This window comes from Botryllus schlosseri, chromosome 2, assembly GCF_051294905.1.
Source record: "Botryllus schlosseri isolate E-star chromosome 2, Bs_hap1, whole genome shotgun sequence".
NCBI lineage: Eukaryota > Metazoa > Chordata > Ascidiacea > Stolidobranchia > Styelidae > Botryllus > Botryllus schlosseri.
In genome coordinates this window covers 36518207-36537830 of record NC_137237.1, presented here as the reverse complement: position 1 = coordinate 36537830, position 19624 = coordinate 36518207, and the positions used below count along the sequence as shown (strand labels likewise).

The following is a 19624-nucleotide window of genomic DNA, read 5'->3' as shown; positions in this document are numbered from 1 at the left end:
TGTGTCTCCTTAAATATGTGAACTATCCTGTATATATTACTTAACAAATGTGTGAATTCCCCACCGGTTGGGTACCGCTGCTCCATGGCATTGAGATCACACATGACACCTTCCCAACACATTGCGAAACTTCTGAAGCACAACACGCCACTGTTACACTTTGTTGACGCAATTAAGCAGTCACCCAGAGAACGAATTTCAGTTAATTATCAGTCAATGTTATTCAGAAACGATGAAGTGTGATGTCGACACCACAGAGATTGAAAAGGTGAAATAGGACCACGAGTTGATGTCGTCTCTCAAGGAATATGACTGCACCCCAATTTCATTAGCACTTCAAACTTAAATTTGAGACATTTAGAGTGCAGTGCATCTTGGCAACATAGTGGAAATGAAGTCCTCCAGACTACCTACACTTTTATAAATTGCATCAGGCAGGTCTGAATTACCTACTAATTGTGTGGGTGGTTGAAACTGCATGGTACAGTGACGGAAGTGGAATACATACAAGTTGGTCAAAAAAGTGTTGTTACGTGCCTGTAGCACTTGTATGAAGTCAGATGTGAATCTACTTTGTCATTGCATTCATTGAAAATGTCGCAAACAATTCTAGTCGAGTAGCCTCAATGTCGGAGATCTATCTGACTGTGCTAGGAAATATTTCATTGTTGTAGTTAAGTAGCAGCAAAGTCGAAAACTCAAGTAGAATAATGACTAGTTCATGAAGGGGTCAAGCTAGCTGCTGCCATTGGTGCTACTCTAGTAGAATCAGGGCCGTAACTGCCAGACCTCAAATTGAGGGGGGGGGGGTGAGCTCGAAGGGGGCCCAAAATTATTTTGTGAATTAGCATAAGTTATAGAGTATATTTTGAAAATTGATGCAACTTTTTCAAAAATTTTTCGCGCGTGCGCGATTTCTAGTCGCCAAATATCTTGATTATTGGCCGCTGTTCCCCCAACAAAATATACGCAAGGTTTATAGAAATGGGCATATCGGCGTTGGCCATTACCGCGGCGCGACGCACAAAGACATATGACGTTTTAGGCCAGTGGTTCTCGAACTTTTTGTCTTCGCGGACCCCCTCAAGTTTTCGTTCAAAATTAGCTCAATTATCGTGCAACCAGCATCTGTCTCGCGCACATATTGATTGTAGGCTAGTGATAAACAGTCACAAAATGACTTTTCTTGTAACATCACACTATATGTAGAAATTGGGTAGACTGTTCTTATATCGAAACGAATTTTGCAGCAGCTGTATTTATTGCCTTGAAATCCCCGTCTGCGATTGGATATGAACGAGTGCCGAAAATCCATTTCAACAAAGATGTATTGGTGGCGAATGTAATATTAACACGTAACGCTTCCGACGACAGCTTTTGGTGTGATTTTTAATGAACACATCACGCCCAGACTTGGCATCTTATTTTCAAGTTGTTTAGTGGTTATGTCACAAGAGTGGATTTGGTGGCGAGGTTTCAATTCCTTCATTGGGACAGATTATATTTCAAAAATTCAGGAATTTCTATGTTTCAAACGACTGTTCGCTAATTTGCCGAGATTGACAACTCCAAATCTAAAATGCTATCTCGAACATTTCATTTTTCCACAAACCCCAACAAAACATCTCTAAATAGCTATTGGTAATTTGAAAATTAGCATGTGTCTGCACAGTCTGCTATTTCATGCGTTTTAATGATGCGAGTCCTAGAGTTTTAGCAATTATGAAGCGAAACTGTCCCATGCTTTTCTTAATTAAAAAAAAATTGGGTTTCGCGGACCCCAGGTTGAGAACTGCTGTTTTAGGCCACGCAACATGCGACTGCAAGAAGTGTGCCAGAACGATCGCAGCGAGAAATCCTTGGCCGTAAAGGACTGCCCTTATGCTGACCGAAAACTTCGTTATATATACAAAATACATACATACACACAGGTTCATTTGTCAATATAGGCGCCTAAATGTTCCTGTCTTGGCAATCTGAACCTCACAAGACAAATACTATCCCGCAGGAAAAAAATATCTGCAAGTGAAGAAATACCAATCCGAACTCGTGTAATCTTTCAGTATAGTACGTTTTAGCGATTCTATATTTTCTGATATAGCAGACAGGAGGTCACGAAATAACATCACGTAACGAAGTCATACCGACGGGTCTGCCCGCCGTAAGATGTTCAATTATTATTTACGGACTGTAGATACAAAGACACCTCACCCAGCTCTACCGGTAAATCTGATCACGTGAGCAGAGAGGACAAGACATTGATAGCAATATATATGCAATTCCCAATCTTATCGAACATTTTCGCGCATAGCGCTGGCTCACTAAACAGTACAACTCTAATTTCGTGGCAAAAGCAAACAACTTGATGGGGGGTCAGTTTATCACCCTATGGTAGCCCAAATTTCTTTGGGTGGGTCTTACAATAGTGCTGTTTCGTTCCTGCCAACTGGTATACACCAGGAGATTATTAATTCAATTATTATTGAGGGGTTCTACATTTTCAAAAACACCTCACTCAGCTCTACCGGTAAATCAGATAGCAATAGATATGCAATTCCCGATCATATTGACAGACTCAGTCATGTATCATAGAAATTTCTCGCGTGTCGCGTGTTTAGGCGAGGAAAGGGGACTCACTAAACGGGCACCCAATGTAGAAGAAAAGTAGCGGTAAACAGTGGGATAGCCTGAGGGGGGTCTGGGGGGAGGCAAAGTGCCCCAGAAGTTGGTGCTGAAGTAGACATAGTCGTCGACATTGATTTGAATTGAGAATAGCTGGTGATGTTGACAAAATAGATGCACCCTATAGTCAATAATACTCTGGGAAAGTCGTGAATGCCATGGTCCGCAAGTTTTGAGCAATCAGGATTGGGCCATTGAATTCAAGAGAGGGTTTCATTATTATAAATTCTGCATACTCTATCCTGTGTGGATATATTCCAGGGCAGAAATAGGTATGGTAATGTCTGTGTGCAGTAGGATATAATTTAGTCAAGTCAGGGTTAATAGACCTCACAAAATTATTTGATGACAGGGTGGATCTTACAAAAGTACGATATCTATCCATCTGCTATGTTTAGCGTAAGTGCCCGCCAACCGGACACATCTCAAATCTAATTTCTACGGTAAATGTCTCAAGACACAGTGCCGACAGCCGTCTACTAGTTGGTTTCCTGCAATTTGTCTCAACCTATTCTACTGCGTAGCGTCAAGCTCATGTGCACCCTAGCCAGCTGCATGTTATACATGTGCCACCACTAACGGTTAACAACCAGTCACAAAAACGACACACAATTACAGTTTATAATGCAACGCGACACTCGCATATTGTGAAAACATAACTCAGCCACTTGTGTAAGAGCTTTTTGAGCAGGATCACCGAACCAATCTCTTTCGGTTGTCAATTTCATATCAGCTCAAGTATCAAAGGTAACTACTCTGACTTTTATATTATCACGCATGATATCAGGCATGTTGTCTCAAATGCTTAGCAGGCAATTTAGAGCCTGTAATGCGTGAAAAAGATTCTATTTTGGCGGCGGTGGTGCCATTCCGGGTGGGCCTTGCGGCATACCAAATGCGCCGGACATGGCGGCGTTAGGCCCTAACAGCATTTGTCGTTGCTGAGACAGCTGCTGCTGTTCCAAAGCGAAGCGTTCTTGTTCGAACACAATCGGTGCGGCCAAAATCATTAGACTTGTGGATCCAATCCACATTGAGCGTCTTGTGAATCTGTACAACGCCTTTGACGCCTTGCAGCTTGTTATAGCGGCCGAATATGATGCGTTTCGTACGGACTCTGGAAACATTTCAGTCAGTCCGTAGAGTCTTTCGATGAGCGTTTCGTCTTGGAACTCTTCATCGTCTTCAATTTCCGTTATTTTTCCTGGTGTGTACATTCCCATCGGCTCCCCCGCTGCCATTGTTCAAGTATGGTGTTGATTGAGACCAGCCTTTAGTACGAATTTAATTATTTAATTGTATTGTGTCTACAAAAATATTAGGATTTAATGACCAAGAAGTTAGGCTAGGCCTAAATATTTATAAGTCCTGATACAAATTCAGTGCTGTAAAAGTCGGCATGAGTAAATGTACTAAATCAACTGTTCTGATCCCGATTAGCCAGGCTAAATTCATGAATCAATTCAAAAGGGTAGCATATTTACAGATAAGTAGCTTCAAGAAATTACTGCAACAGGTTCAGGATTACTACATCGTAATGTGGTCTGGTACCAAACCCTTGTGACAATTGGCATAGTCAGAAGCAGTTGTTTAATTGCATTAGTGACCTTTTGATCCTTATTATTATTACGTTATTCGAATTTTATCTACTATTTCTTTCGGACGAACGGACTTGTGTTTTATGAGAGGCCCTACTGGAATTTGAGTTCTCCAAGTTAAAGATATATTATATTTATTAAAAAATAAAGAATTGTGTGAGCACAGCCCCTACTGCAGGGGTTCTCAACCCGCGGCCCACAGAGGTCCATTTTGCGGCCCGCGGCCTCTTTCATTACGAACGCAATTACTACTGGCCCAGCATTGTTGCAAATTAATTTATCTACTTAGCTCTCTTATCGCATCGTCGATGTTTCGTTTGAATAACCATTCTTTGACGTGATCTGGTCTCTTGATATGTTCTCGAGTTTAGATTGTTATTGTTCTGAATCAGTATTGGTATGGACCGTTAATTTTTCACTAGTCTGCGCGCACTCACCAACTCACCGTGCGCTCCCTTGGACAACAGTGCGTAACGACTGAAAGAAAGGTCATCACTTCGGCTTTTTTTTGTGCGCGGCACAGATTTTCTGTGCGTGGCGATTTTGTCAGCAATGTGCGGCCGCGCACGCGCGCAGCTTAAATTTGATGAATTTGCTTTCTCATATATAAATGGAAAACCTATATTTGTCAAATAACAGTTGTCGTAACGAAGCGTAGAAGTTAAAAACGATACCACTAAAGTTTATTCTAGGTTACATATCACCTGATCTTAAAAAAAACGTTACTACCTAGGCGTCAAGCCCAGTAATCCATAGTTCTATGGGAATTATTAAAATTGCCGACGACGTTATACAGACGCTTTGGAATATCGCTAAACCCAAGAAATCTGCTACAGATAGTGTGATTTCACTAATACTTTACCATACTGTGCGAATATTCGCTGTTTCCAGGCCTTGGCAGCAATGTTTCCTCCAAGCTGGGCACGTGCGCAAATGCGCAGTGGAGTAATTCCCTCTCAACATGCAAACGCCCGTCTTCACACCATTTCAGATCAAATTGAAAATTTTCACATCGATCAGGCAATAAATTTGGTGCATAACAAACTTTGTTTCAAGAAAATCGGACAATTCGTTAGAGAGTTATTGCAATTTCTTGACTAAAGCTGATTTGCCAAATGCTTTAAACTCACTGGAGTCGAAACAAAAGAAGCTTTCGCTTGATAAAATGTGGTAAAGGTGAGACGTCTTTATCGACACTTTGGAATCTGCGTGAATGTTTATATTTGTCGCATGCTCTAATACCATTTTGTAAATACTCTTGTGAAAAAAAATATGGTCAATAACTTGCAAGTTGCCATTTCTACATGCTTTTTATAATTAGAGCTAACCGGATTTTGGTTTTTTGAGTCAATACCAGTGACATTTTGTGCTCACTCGGCCGTGACGCTATACCGCTTGGAACCTATGTCTAATTGTAATTAACATTATAGTGATCAAATTGCTGCCGGGCAGACTTAAATTTCTGTAGTAAGATATTTTGGTATATGCTTATTGTGATAGACCTAAATTTTCAACTTTACTAATGGGGGTTAGGGGTCAAATGTCAATTCAAAGTCACCATGTTTTCAAAATCAGCCATGCGTAACAAATATGCAACTCTGCCTAGCGTAATTCTATTTAAACCGATTTTTTCGAGGAAGGTGTCAAATGGAAGCTTGGAAAGAGTAGAACGTAGCTGACTTGGTATTGCATGTGATATTTGACTGCCACTTGTCTAAAACTTCATTGAAAAGATGCGCTCTAAATAGTGCATGACCTGTTCTGCATAATGTGTCAAAGTATATTTTTAACCGTGTTCTTGTCTTATATTCAATTCACAACCAATTCTGATGGATTCTAATTGGTAACAGCTTTCATATGACACCTTACTTATGAATTTTGAGTTAGATAGAGTCATGCCAGAGAGTTCAGAAATATCGTCACGCATCACTGATTTTAACATACTGGTATGTCAATTTTCAAATCAAGATTTGAACCTTGATTCTGTAATGCGGAGGGGAATTCCTAGTGAGTGAAGAACATGTACCACCAATCATTGCTTACCAGCATTACTACCTGCAGCCTGTATAAGTAATGATTTTAGCAGTTATAATTATACGCAAATTTCATGGTTGAGTAAGCACGAAATCCTCATTCTTCATACTGCAATTGCTCAAGAACCGATCAATAAAGTTATATTAATTAAATTCTATTTCACTCAGAATTGGGTACTTTAGTTGTACATGATATTGCAGAGAAATCTGCGAGGGTGTGAAGACGAATTGAAATATTATTTGGATGTTGACTCGAATTACTGATAGTCGGTAAACCCAGAAGCACCCTTGCAAGCATAATGCACATGCAATAAATAAAAGTACTCTCTGAGCATGGCAATAATTATCTACTGAAACACATTATCATATAAGGAGTAGAATAATGTCAAAATCATATATTCACTGAATTAATATAATTAAAATTTATTAAAAAATGACCTGTTTTGCATTATGCACCATATTATATTTTTAACCATGTTGCTGTCAAATATCAATAATAAAACCAAGTTTCGTGCATTCTAGTTGGAAACAGCTTTCAAATGACACCTTGCTTGTGAATTTTGGTTCAAATAGAATTGTACCAGATGAGTTGAAAAATATCGTTATGCATCACCGATTTTAACATATGCCAATTTTGAAATCGCGTTTTGAACCTTGACCCAATACTGTGGGCCGCGGAAATTCGTGGTAAGTGAAGAACATGTACCAACAATTATTGCCGAATAACATTCAAACCTTTATTCTACGTAACCTCTGAGCTATATTAGTTACAATCATACACAGGTTTTATGTTGCAAAATTTCATGGTTGAGTAATCACAAAACACAAAATCATCATTTTTCAAACAGCAATAACTCGAGAACCGTTCAACGAAATTTTCCGAAATAAATTTCGTTGTACTCAGAACTAGATACTTTAGTTGTATATAAATTTAGAGAAAAATCAGAGGGTGTGGAGACGGATTTAAAAAATATTTGCATGTTGACAGGGAATTACTCAGTGCTGACACGATCTGTGCGCACAGAAAATCAAAGTTGCGCACAAAAAATCAGCAATGATGACCTTTTTATAGTCTTTAATCATGGTTGTCAATGTCCAAGGGTCTGCGCAGTAAGTTGGTGAGTGTGCGCAGACTCGTCAGAAATTAGAGGGAGCACTGCTTAGCAGCAAGGACAACATTACCTGACAAATTTTGAAGCTAAAGTTGTCCGATTCAACCGTGACCAGAAGAGTAGCTAGTAAACATTTTATCGCATGTTCTGAAACACATTGCCGCGTATACTACTTTAGCCTAGCATTGGACGAATCCATCGACTTCACAAACATTGCATAGCTAATTTTCTTGGTGCATTTTCGCAGAGTGGACATATTTGCAGAAGAAATGCTGGCATGGCAAACGTGGGGAGTTCACCAGCGAAAAACATCAACTTGACAAAGTTGACTTCTGTAACTATCGGTGGAGGGCACCAGCCATGGAAGGAAAGGACATGGGTTAATTGGTTTGCTCTGAAATTACCCCGAAACGCCAGACTTCTTCTCATTTCACCGAGAGCTCAAAGTGATAATGGCCTCTGTTGCAACAAAAAAGTGCCTGTGTTGTGATGCACAAGGCCTAAACGGCGATCACGGCGTCACAGTAATACTGTGTGTAATAATAATAATAAGGTACATATACCGACTTGGAAATGAATGCAATGCACGCTCCATGAAGCGATTTACTTGCGACACCGGAAGATACATATTCTCACAAAAAACAGCGATTGAAAACTTACGAACGCTGTCCAGTGTCCATTAATGATTTGAAATGCATAAAAATGGACTAGACACCCGTATACGACTATCAAATAGGCTCCAGTAGAATAAAAATTTGATGGAAGCTCACAAATGCATGGTAATAATGTTTTGCGGCCCCCAGCGTCTTTTGCGGGTAAAATGCGGCCCGTTGTACATGCGAAGTTGAGAACCCCTGCCCTACTGGAATCTCGGTACGCTTTGCCTAATATAACATGTTAGCAGCGATGACTCTCCAAGTTAAAGATATATATTTCCCTTATTGAAAAATAAAGAATTGTGTGAGCACAGGACACCGATTTGATATACAGGAAGCCAGGTTCAACAGATCGAGTCACTTTGGGTATACTCACATACAAACACTTATTTAGCTTTCCGTGTAGTTGAAGTACGACGCATTTAGTAAGACTGGTCAGATCGAGTCACTTTGGGTAGAAATACTCAAATACAAACACTTATTTAGCTTTCCGTGTAGTTGAAGTACGACGCATTTAGTAAGACTGGTGTTGGTTTCACCAGAGTAAGGTCTAGTCTACTTTCTTATCCATAACAACATGACCATCACCAATCAGAGAGCAGCAATGATTCGTCAAGTAGAAATGATTCAATGAAAAATATTTAAAAAAATTAGGAATTGTGTGAGCACAGCGAAGATTCAATAACATACATGTGCACTTTGTGCAGTGTGCACTGTACATGCTGGTTTGAGTGTTGCATTGTAAAGCTGATGAAATCGTCCAGCCAAATTTCAAAGCAGTTCAACACGTTTACTGATTAAAACTCTGCACTACGCCACACCCGCATAATAACAAAACCTGCCGCGCTAAAAGCCAGCCCACCGTGTGCTGACAATCTGTATCTGACATTCACAGTTCACACATAAGATACGATACGATCACGAAGCTCGCAGCTTAGAAGTCAAAGTTTGCGCATGTTGAAATACCTCTATAGCAGTATGTCGCACATGACATACATTCGACACCACCACAATACAGTCAGTCAGTCAGTCAGGCTTATTAATATTTTCATCGTTTCAAAACATCACAAGGCTGCGATACAATGAAAAAATAGGAAGGTGTCGAAACAACTTGGAGTAGCCATTAAGATCAGACACCCACCTTAGCCTAGGCATGCACACTGAATGAAAAGTAATGCAGAGAATATAAGACGCAAGCGACAACATGGGGTGGCATGTGGCGGAGGGCGAGGTCGATGTTAGGTCGTGGTCCGGTAATCCTGAAGACTGGCTAGTAGAGATGGGCATTGGATTGGGCTTAAAGACCCGGATTATGGGTTATTTCCACTGAGCTATATAAACACTGGAGTGCGCTACTCGCGATATATGCGTGGTCAATTGGCCGCCATCTTTGGGTTAAGCTGATAGTTGCGCGATAAGCTGGTAATCAAGGCAAAAGTGGTTGGGTGATATGACTGTTTTGATTACTCTTTGGCCTGGAGGTATCAATTTCGATGGTTCGGACAAGATAAGGTTATATATGTGTCACCGTATGTATTCATTTGCAAATATGTGAAATATCTTCCTGATGTAGATTGTAGATTGCGTAACTCGTTGTATCCAGGTAAATAAACATATGCTTCTGCTCAAAAATTCCTGCTGGCCTTGAGTGCTGTTTTCACAATTACTGGGATAAGGCAATAGACACTTACGTGACCTTTGACACGAACCAATCAGGTTGCAGCAGGATGTAAACAAAGAACAAGCCCGGGCAAGCTTACTATGAGTTCTTATGGAAAAAGGTCGAAAAATGAAGGTTTTAAGCAAGATTACGTTGAATTGGGGATGACTGGCCCTAATGAATAGTAATAGCGTAGAGCTAGTATGTAGTTGCAGCTTTTAATCTAGGATGAACATGAATGGTGGCAAGTACGCACCAGCGTGCTGTGTCCAAATACACGGGTTTTTGACAACTTTTCGGATTAAGCGACGATTGTTGTATACTATACTATAGGATTGTGGTAATGCATATTTTGACGATTTCATAGGCTCCAGGTCTCGAGCAAAATTTTCAAGCATATCTCATGTTCAGAAATTTATATACTATGAAATATAGCTGCTGCCACACATCACAATTTTTGTGTATTTATTATGAAACTTGAAAGCTATGGAGATTCTATCGAATTTATGGATTTGAGTGGAACAGCATCTTCTTCTAACACCGCGGAGAAAGCTTTGAAGTATTTCATGGAGCGCTACGCACACGATTTAGGGATAAAGATTGAGGAGACAATCCACTCTTTTTGGAACAGCCAATGTTATCGCAACTTGCGGAAAAGTGAGATAACACACTCGATGGAAATACACGTTCTCGGAAAATCCATTATTGATTCGTCTTGCACTTGTAAGACAGGGTAAGTAAGGAAAAAGACATTTTTTCAGAGACTCCTGCAATAGATATTTTAACCATGATTTATTTTCATATATAGGTTCTGATATATGCTCTCATGCATATGCATTGATTAAGACAATCCAGCACCTGAAGCTAAAAGGACTACATTGTGATTTGCATCAGCATCAGTGAGCTCCATTGTGATTGACAAGCAATCTCTCCACCGTACTCGCAACCGATCAACTCCTGCCTCAAGGTAGATTTTGGTGTATCTGGTGTCTTCAGTTTTATAACATTCCACCAAACACAAATAATCCTAGAACATTTTCTTCTGGAGAATTGTTCATTCAACAAATTGGGCATCTAAATAAGCTTCAATGCACACCACTGGAATATCTAGACATGCACTGTTGGTACAGACTTACCTTGGCACCGCACAAATACGATCCGTAGCATGCTATTAGGCATTACGATATTCACAATGGAACTGAATTTGCACAATTGCCGAATATGTTGCGTCATTCATTTTTAATTTTCAATCTTGAATTAGAGTATGCATTGCAATTAGTCCGTATTTGGTTAGTTGTGATACACAATGCTGCATAGTATGACACCGAACAAAATTTTATACTCCTTGATTCTTCCGATCAGCTGTTCAATATGAATACGTTCTCTCGCCATCTTTCTTGTTGTGGAACAGTCTTGCTCAGGCATTTGACGTTGTGTAAATCATGTGCAGAAATATTTAAATCTAGATTCAATTTATTGATTTCAGACTCAATGGTGAATCCCTTTTCTGCCATGATAGCATTGCCTGGCTCACCATAGCTGAACTCCATCATTTTCTTGCATTTCTTGTCTAATCCACATATTTAACTAATATTTCGATCTGAAATGGTCCCTGTGAATAGTTCCTGCATAAAAGTAAGTGTACCACAATCCATCAATCCTTTCAAAGTTGTATGTGATTTATTGACAGTCAATAATCATTCTAGATTCGAGAAATCATGAATGAATGCAAATGGTGCATTTTTACGAACCACATATCTACATGGCCAAATCGCGATTTAATGAAGCAGTTACATGTGGCTGAACCAATTGTTTAATAGTATGCTTACAGCAATACCATAAATTTGACGTCAGTAGGATAAGTCGGACACTTCAGAAAGAATTTAATGTAGTCTAGCATAAAATTTCAGCTTCTCCGCATCTTTTGACATTATGATGCTCCTCTGAGAACTGAACTTCACTGGCAATAATTGTCCGTCAATTTGTAATTTCCTGGACGAGTTTCCTGTTTTGTGCTTCTATGCTTCTTCCAGAAATTTGATTTTCTTGCGTTTTATCCATCGACTTCCTCTTTCTGCAGCTTCATAAAAGAAATCCATCAAGCCTGCACAAAATATATAATATGTTTATTTTACAGAGCAATACTGCTGTGCAGGCACCTATCAAGGCGTACTCGTCCGACTCATGCAACGTATCACCGCTACCAATTTCAACCATTCATCTCATTATTGAATATATATTGCTCTCCACAATTTCAATACATTACACACCATCAAGCAACAAGACTGGAGTGGAATAAAACTAGACACACACCAAGTCGATTGTGGCATCAAGTGTGACTGCATTTCAGATTGGACTCATTTTGAAACACAGAATTGTTTCATCTAGATTATGTCACGATTAGGGCTGGGCAAAATCGAGTACCTGAGTGATTCGATTCTGAATCACGTAATATGCTTCGAGTCGAGTCGAGTAATCGAGTATCACTCATTATGACGTCACAACAGGATGTACTATGTCGAAGTCCAAATATGAACCTTTTATGCCACCACAAAGAACGTAATGCCTGTTATCCATCACATTAAAGATATTTTGGTATTTTTTCGACCATACCGATTTCATCGCACTTCTTAACAATTTTGTTGGATGATAATGACTTCGGAAATGTGTTATTTCCAGTAACGTTCGTAGCTTTAAACTGTGCCTGGTATGCTCAAACACGGCCAATCAAGGTTTCACGGCTTCCTCAGTGGAAAATAGTATCAAAACTATAATTCTCGTCAGTAAATTAACTTTCAGTTGCGAGGACCGTATAATTTCAGTACTCGAAAAAATCGTCTTGTACTACTCGACTCGAATCATTACAATTACTACTCGATTCAGATTCGAGTACTCGAATCATTTTGCCCAGCCCTAGTCACGATTCAATTTTTGGTACAATAATAGATATGTCATTTTATTAATAAAATGAGAATTCAGATGACTACAAGGAAGTCCACATGCCTTTATCCAGATTTTACATTCTTCCATGCATGTTATTGGCTCTGGGAAATGTAAAAGCGCACACTAGGAACGGTCTGGGTAGCCATCTCCATATTACACAGGCTATTAGCACAGTGTTTACCCGGCATCTATCCTGATTCAACACGCGAGCTAGATTTCAGTTGGGAACGGATCATGATGCCTAACATATATCATATTAATATGATCATTGAATATGCATACAGGTGTCCAGTGTAACAGTAATTTGCTAGATAACGATACAGACTGTAGACTGTACTATACACGAATGTCGATTCCATAAATAGAACGCATATAACGCCAAGCCCACATAATGGATACCACACATATCCTGACTCAAGACTCCTCTAATACATGCTATTCGGTACGACAATCCTATAGTATACGACTAAGGATAATACAGCAATAGTTGCTTCATCCGAAAAGTTGTCAGAAATTCATTCATTTGGACATACCATGCTGATGCGTGCTTGCCACCATTCATGCTTATTGTAGGTTATAACACTGCAAATACATACTAGCTCTACGTTATTACCATTCACCAAAGCCAGCTATTCCCAATTCAATGTAATTTTGCTAAAAACCTATATTTTTCAACCCTTTTCCATAAGAGCTCATAGTAAGCTTGCCCGGGCTTGTTCTTTGTTTACATCCTGCTGCAACCTGATTGGTTCGTGTCAAAGGTCACGTAAGTGTCTATTGTCATGGCATTGATAATTCGATTTGGATATGATACCGTTAATCCTAAGGGAGCTTGGTGATGTTGTCATCTTTATCCCTACAGCTTCATGTTTCAGGTACTGCTGTGTATGGCAATTTGATTTGGATATGATGCCATTAATCCTGAGGGAGCTTGCTGATGTTGTCTTTTTACTCATTATAGCTTCAGTTTCATGTACTGTGTCCTCGAATTGTTGATTCAAGCACACACTGTAATTTACTATTACAAATCTTGAAAACCAACAAACAGGCACATTTCAAGTGTAAATAATTAACCAAGCTATCAACTGATTGCAATGGATAATGCCAGTTTTGTTGTTATCTTCCAGGTACTCTATCTATAGGTAGTAAAAGCATCTATGGCTATGACCACCAGCTTCAAGTTATTACCAGAGACTGCCTCAGAATCACCCTGGCCTCGATTCGAAATCTTCTCACTAGAATGGCGCGGCTGTAAATGCTATTGCTGCCAGCTACGTGGTGGCTATGAATACCACTGACGGAGGAATGTTCAGCATCGTGTGACATGTCAAAGGCACAGCTACAATCAAATTTATACCATCTAATTGTTATTCTACTTATTGTGTCAAAGTAGTCCAAATAAATCCTAGAAAGTGAAGATATGTGAGTTATGTGTAGCAATATGGGTTAGCGATTTCTGCAGAGGTGATCAAATGGGAGAAATAATATATTTATATCATTGAATGAGAGAAACAAGATGAATGCACTAGTCCTTATTTAGATCAGGGTAGAATTGCCTAGAGCTCACTGAGATTGACGCTATGTTGGTTACAGCAATCTGCGCTCTAAGAGTTTATTATCGTTATTGATTTTATCAGATTAATCATCGATGAAAAGATAGCAAGGTAACGCAACGGCCTGAGGTAATCTACACCCACCTGGGCCTAGGCTAAGTAAAGAGGAGACATGGCGTGCGACGGAAAGCAAGGTCAATATATCAGATCAGGCAGGAATCACGTAGTGGCTGCCTATGATCCTTTCCTTGCCTGCTAGATGAAACATTCCTACCTAGTGCGTTTTCGTATCAACCATTTCTGGGATCACGCGGTTGCTGCCTACCTGATCCCTTCCTTCCCTACTAGACGAAGCATTCCAACCTGGCTTTCGATCAACCATTTCTGGGATCACACGAAATACCTAGCTGTACTTCGTACCAAAACTTTCGTTTTCAGTAACAGCATGCAGCTTCAGTTATGAGAAACGCAAGGTTTTGAATGAGAAACGCAGGTTTTGAATGAGAAACGCAAGGTTTTGAATGATTTTTCTATTAAAATAACAACATAAAAAAACAGAAATAAATTAATTGTTATTGACTTGACGTCGCCCTCGACGTAATAGAGGGTGATCTGAAAGTAAAATGTGGGATAAGTTAGGGCTATCCCTGTCACCGTTCCCTACCTCCACGGTGTGAAACACCTCGCGTTTCCAGGTTTCACAAAGACCTCCTCTCCCACCACATATGGGTTTGCATCACATCTATTCATTTCGTTCACGATAGATCCTGGCAACCTTACCAGATAAAGAAGGACAGCTTCCGCTAGTAAATACGATGCGTGTTATAGTATTGATACAAGTTCATTTCTATAGGGTGAAATGTCATCACAAAGCCCAAAGCGTGCAAAGACCTTGCTTGATATGAATTTTATGTTGTGTCTTACGGGGTCAGCAAGCATTTTAGAATAGCAAGCATTTTAGAAAATATATCGATTACCAAAAGTCATATGTACTTGTTCAGTCCTTGCGATCTTTTGATTCGTACGTAACCTGAATATCACCGATTTTCAGCTGGGATTATTCGCGCGTTTCCATACCGCCGTTTCACACCTACAGAATAGTTGGTTGTACACAGCTTCACCGCAACATTACAATTCTCGCGCCTCGATCAGTCACATAACGCCGTACTAAACCAGTTATCGAATAACGTCAAACATTTTACACAAATGAAATATTGTATTGTGGTATACACATAAGTAAACTATTACAAATTATATTGGTGTAGCAGAAAACAATTTCACTATCTTGGATTGCGATTCCGATGGGTTAGCGTTCATCAATATTTTGTTTGCGTCAAATACTTTGTAATAAACACACTGGAGTGGTTGAGTATTACAACATTAAGCGGCCATCTGTAAATCAAGATTACATCCAACTTGTAACTGTATCGTTAAACTGCCAGAGTTGCATGCGTAATTTGATATCTTCATCATTTAGTGATTGGTGAACATACCACTTCGAAATACTACGTTGTTCTTAATTTCCTTCATCGTGATAATCGAAGTACTATTGTTTCGAATTCGTAACAACCGACTTTTGTATGACATGATGAATTCTTGAAAAGTTTTGCTTAGAAGGCTGGTTGCATATCGCGAAAAAATAATATACCACTCATATTGATACTGTTACTCTAGTGACCGGTATTTTTTTTCTCGTTGTCGATTTTCAAACGAGTCAAATTCATTACTTGAGGTACTACGCTTACTACATGTAAATGTAAACTCACCCGTATTGCAAAACCACAATGAACAATGATAAAAAGTATGCAATCGAACACAACAAGTTTCAGTTTTGTAGGATACTAATTATTATTCCACGCAACTCATTTCACACTAAATGTATATGAAAGATATTCAGACACACGAAAATATTCGATATTCTCATGCTACGAACATGCGCACTGATTGGTGACGCTTTCAAACTGTTTCGATATCGCAAGAACTTTATTGTCCGGATGGATGTTCATGTATCTTAATAATCAAATAGTTCAACACAGAACTAGTACTTACAGAAACATCAGAGTTGTTTACACAAAAGTTTGTATGTGAACAGTATGTGAATACCACGTGTAAGTCCAGCACAATTGCGGTATCCATCCGAGTTTAGTTAACACAAATTTATTACAACGGAGCCACGTAAACTTTCGTGAAAGAAAAGCATGGTCACTTCGCGAGGGTTCCGTCAATGTCATAGCAATAAATCAGCTACTCCAACAACAGAGTGCATATGTTTTGTAGTCACGGTCCTTACATCTTTCACACAAATCAATCTACTTTGCTAACGAAAAGTACTGAGTCATCACATGATTGACCTCACAACAAAACAACCAGTAGGTAGAACTGTATTAAAAATGTTCCTAACTCTTTGCACACCAGTGGCAAATTTTGCAATGGATATGTTTTGTGAATCGAATTGTTGTTCAGCGTCAAGTCTCCATGTCGAAGCGTACATTAAAACAGCGCAATTCAATTAAAACCACGAATCTATTTTCATTTTACCCCACACTGTCACACACAGTAAAAATATTTTTTTTCCCAACACACTTGTACTACTTGTAACCAATCACTTTCATCAAACACACAACTCAAAAAATTATTTACTTTCTACAACATCGTAATTCCGATTTAGTTGAACATGTAGTTGAGAAAATCTGTTTATTAATGTGTATCAAAATCATCGTCTTCTGTTTACGGTGTTAGTGTGTGTTTCGTACCTGTGGACCGGTATTAAAATCGACTCGACATGACAGAATGCGCGGAGGTAGAAATCGCATCGACTAGCACGCTTTATCAGTTTTAAAACGAGCCATCAATTTTGCATTGGTCGAGACCGAGCGAGCCAGTTACATGTATTCACGGTAATGATTTTTTGTCATATGCGAATGATAGGGTTACTGACCCGACAAATCAAATCAACATACAACTACCTTCTTACATTGGTAATAACATTTTCATTTTCCTCCCCTTCCTAATTGTATACTCACGACAAGTATATTGTACAACTCGACAACTACGTTTAACAAGACCAATCACACTACCAGCGTTGAACACACGATACCTACCCAAGTAAAAATATCATTTTCGTTTGGACAACTGACAATTACCTGCGTAAAATTACCATTTTCCCTTTGAGGTCCACCGTTACCTGAGTAAAAATACCATTGTCCTTTGGAGATCTATCATTTACCCAGAGTAACAATACATTTTCACTTGTAGGTCTATCGTTTCCTAGAGTAACAAAACCATTTTTGTTTGGAAATATATTTTTTCCCGGAGTAACAAACCCTTTTCGTTTGGAAATATATTTTTTTCCTGAGTAACAAACCATTTTCACTTGGAAATATATCTTATCCTTGAGTAACAATAACGTTTTCACTTGGAAATCTGTCTTTTCCCCGGGTAACAAACCATTTTCGTTTGGAAATCCGTCGTTACCTAGAGTAACAATCCATTTTCGTCTGGAAATATATATTTCCCTGAGTAATAAACCATTTTCGTTTGGAAAACTATCATTTTCCTGAGTAACAATACCGTTTTCACTTGGAGATGTGATGCTTACCTGAGTAAAAATACCATTTTCCTTTTGAAATCTGACAACCACACCCATCAATTCGGTAATTGTTGTATTAGCGACAGTTTGAAATTGATGACAACGACCAGTGACGAAAATATACACGACAACCGGTTTCATAGTACACCCACGTCGGTCGCATCGCATCTATTTCGTCGGTTAACCACATGAAATAACAATAGACTCTTGTATATCGAAATGTACGCTTTGGAAATCGACGAATACTGTGTGTCCCGGTGTGTGTAAGAGATAATCACACATATGCGTGTGTGTCCCCGTTCGTGCTTTAGCCGCCCACAGAGTCAATATGTCGAAATTAGCAACCTCCATGACTTTACGGTTACCAGCATGCAATAACAATGTGATGCTGTACACCGACATAATGTTTTAGAAATATGGCGAATAATACAGGTTTCGATTCGTGGATTATGTTCTTGTTCGGATTCGTGCTTCGAATTTATTTTCCAGCGTCAATATGTCTGAAGTAACAATTTTGTTACCTGGTTGATACTTGGGTAACGGTAACGATATTTTGATATAGATGAATATTAATACCTTTTAACTACATGTTCAACTAAATCGGGATTGTTATGTTGTAGAAAGTAAATACTTTTATTGAGTTGTGTGTTTGATGAAAGTGATTGGTTACAAGTACGTTTTGACGTTGGGGTAAAAAATTTGTTTTTCTTTATTTTACGAGTTTATTTTCCGAGTTCGAGGCGATAAGTATTGTAAACAATATAAATTGGTTTATAAAGATTTGAACAAAATGTTCCCTGCATTGCAAAAATCCGCAGTTATTAATGTGTGGGCAAGGTAACTGACAAACACACACACACTCAGTGTGGAAGACCTTCTAATATAGTCGATGTAGAGAGATTCACAATAGTTTTTAGACAGCTTTATTTCTGCGTCCTCACGGTAGCCAGTTCAGACAAGAAGGGAGCATGCATTGTCATGGGGTCCACCAAGTGTCCATTCAACGGAGTCGTTGCTAGACACTTGGCGGCCCTAGAAATAACAGTATACCTTCACAATAGTAACTATATCATCACATACACCCCTAATGGGTGGGCTGTCACACTGCTCCCCCCCCCAAAATAGAGGGAATTACATAATAAAAAATTCACTCTCACGTCTAACCAAAAACTAACAACAATTATTCAAATAAACAATAATCATGACTCATAATCCAACAAATACCTAGGACGCCTAACAAAACGTTTCGACCTTGTAGTGTAGACAGTTTCAGGCACGTCCTGGTCATTCACAATATCAAAAATCTCATCACCATGATCAGAAACATCAGCCATTACTGGTTCAAAAACATCACCATCACTACTTTCACCATCGTCACGATCATAAGGCATCAGGTAATCAACATGAGACTTGCGAAAATTCTGAGTTCCAACTTTCTGTATGCGGTAAACACACTCTGAAATTTGCTCAACAATTACATAGGGTCCTGACCATCCAGAGGACAATTTCCTCTTTCTAGGAGGATAGAAATACCAACAATAGTCACCCACAGCAAAAGCAAGCGGTCTCACAGCACTATCAAAAGCACGTTTCTGCCTTACTGCAGACTTAGATAGACGTTCTCGAGCAAAAGTAAAAGCATCTGAACATGCATCACGAAACCAATTGACATAATCCACATAGCATTTCGCACTGTCATTATTGGGGGGGTGTCCATACATGATATCTGTAGGAAGTGATATCTCACGACCCATAAACAGGCGATTCGGGGTATAACCAGTGGAATGATGAACTGTTG

At 39.2% G+C, this 19624-nt stretch overlaps 1 protein-coding gene and 2 long non-coding RNA genes across 3 annotated transcripts; 1 reads left to right on the top strand and 2 right to left on the bottom strand.

Annotated features, from left to right (window-relative positions):
* Positions 1-3282: 3282 nt before the first annotated feature.
* LOC145434524 (mitochondrial import receptor subunit TOM22 homolog) lies at positions 3283-4028 on the bottom strand. Its single transcript, XM_080311871.1, has one exon. The coding sequence runs from the start codon at positions 3921-3923 to the stop codon at positions 3528-3530; it is 396 nt and encodes a 131-aa protein (XP_080167997.1). The 5' UTR covers positions 3924-4028; the 3' UTR covers positions 3283-3527.
* Positions 4029-9763: 5735 nt separating this feature from the next.
* LOC145434525 (uncharacterized) lies at positions 9764-10693 on the top strand. Its single transcript, XR_013913440.1, has 2 exons — positions 9764-10474; positions 10550-10693. It is a non-coding gene; the product is annotated as an uncharacterized LOC145434525 (long non-coding RNA).
* LOC145434528 (uncharacterized) lies at positions 10550-13468 on the bottom strand. Its single transcript, XR_013913442.1, has 2 exons — positions 13298-13468; positions 10550-11845 (listed from the first exon to the last, which is right to left on the bottom strand). It is a non-coding gene; the product is annotated as an uncharacterized LOC145434528 (long non-coding RNA).
* Between the last annotated feature and the right edge of the window lie 6156 nt (positions 13469-19624).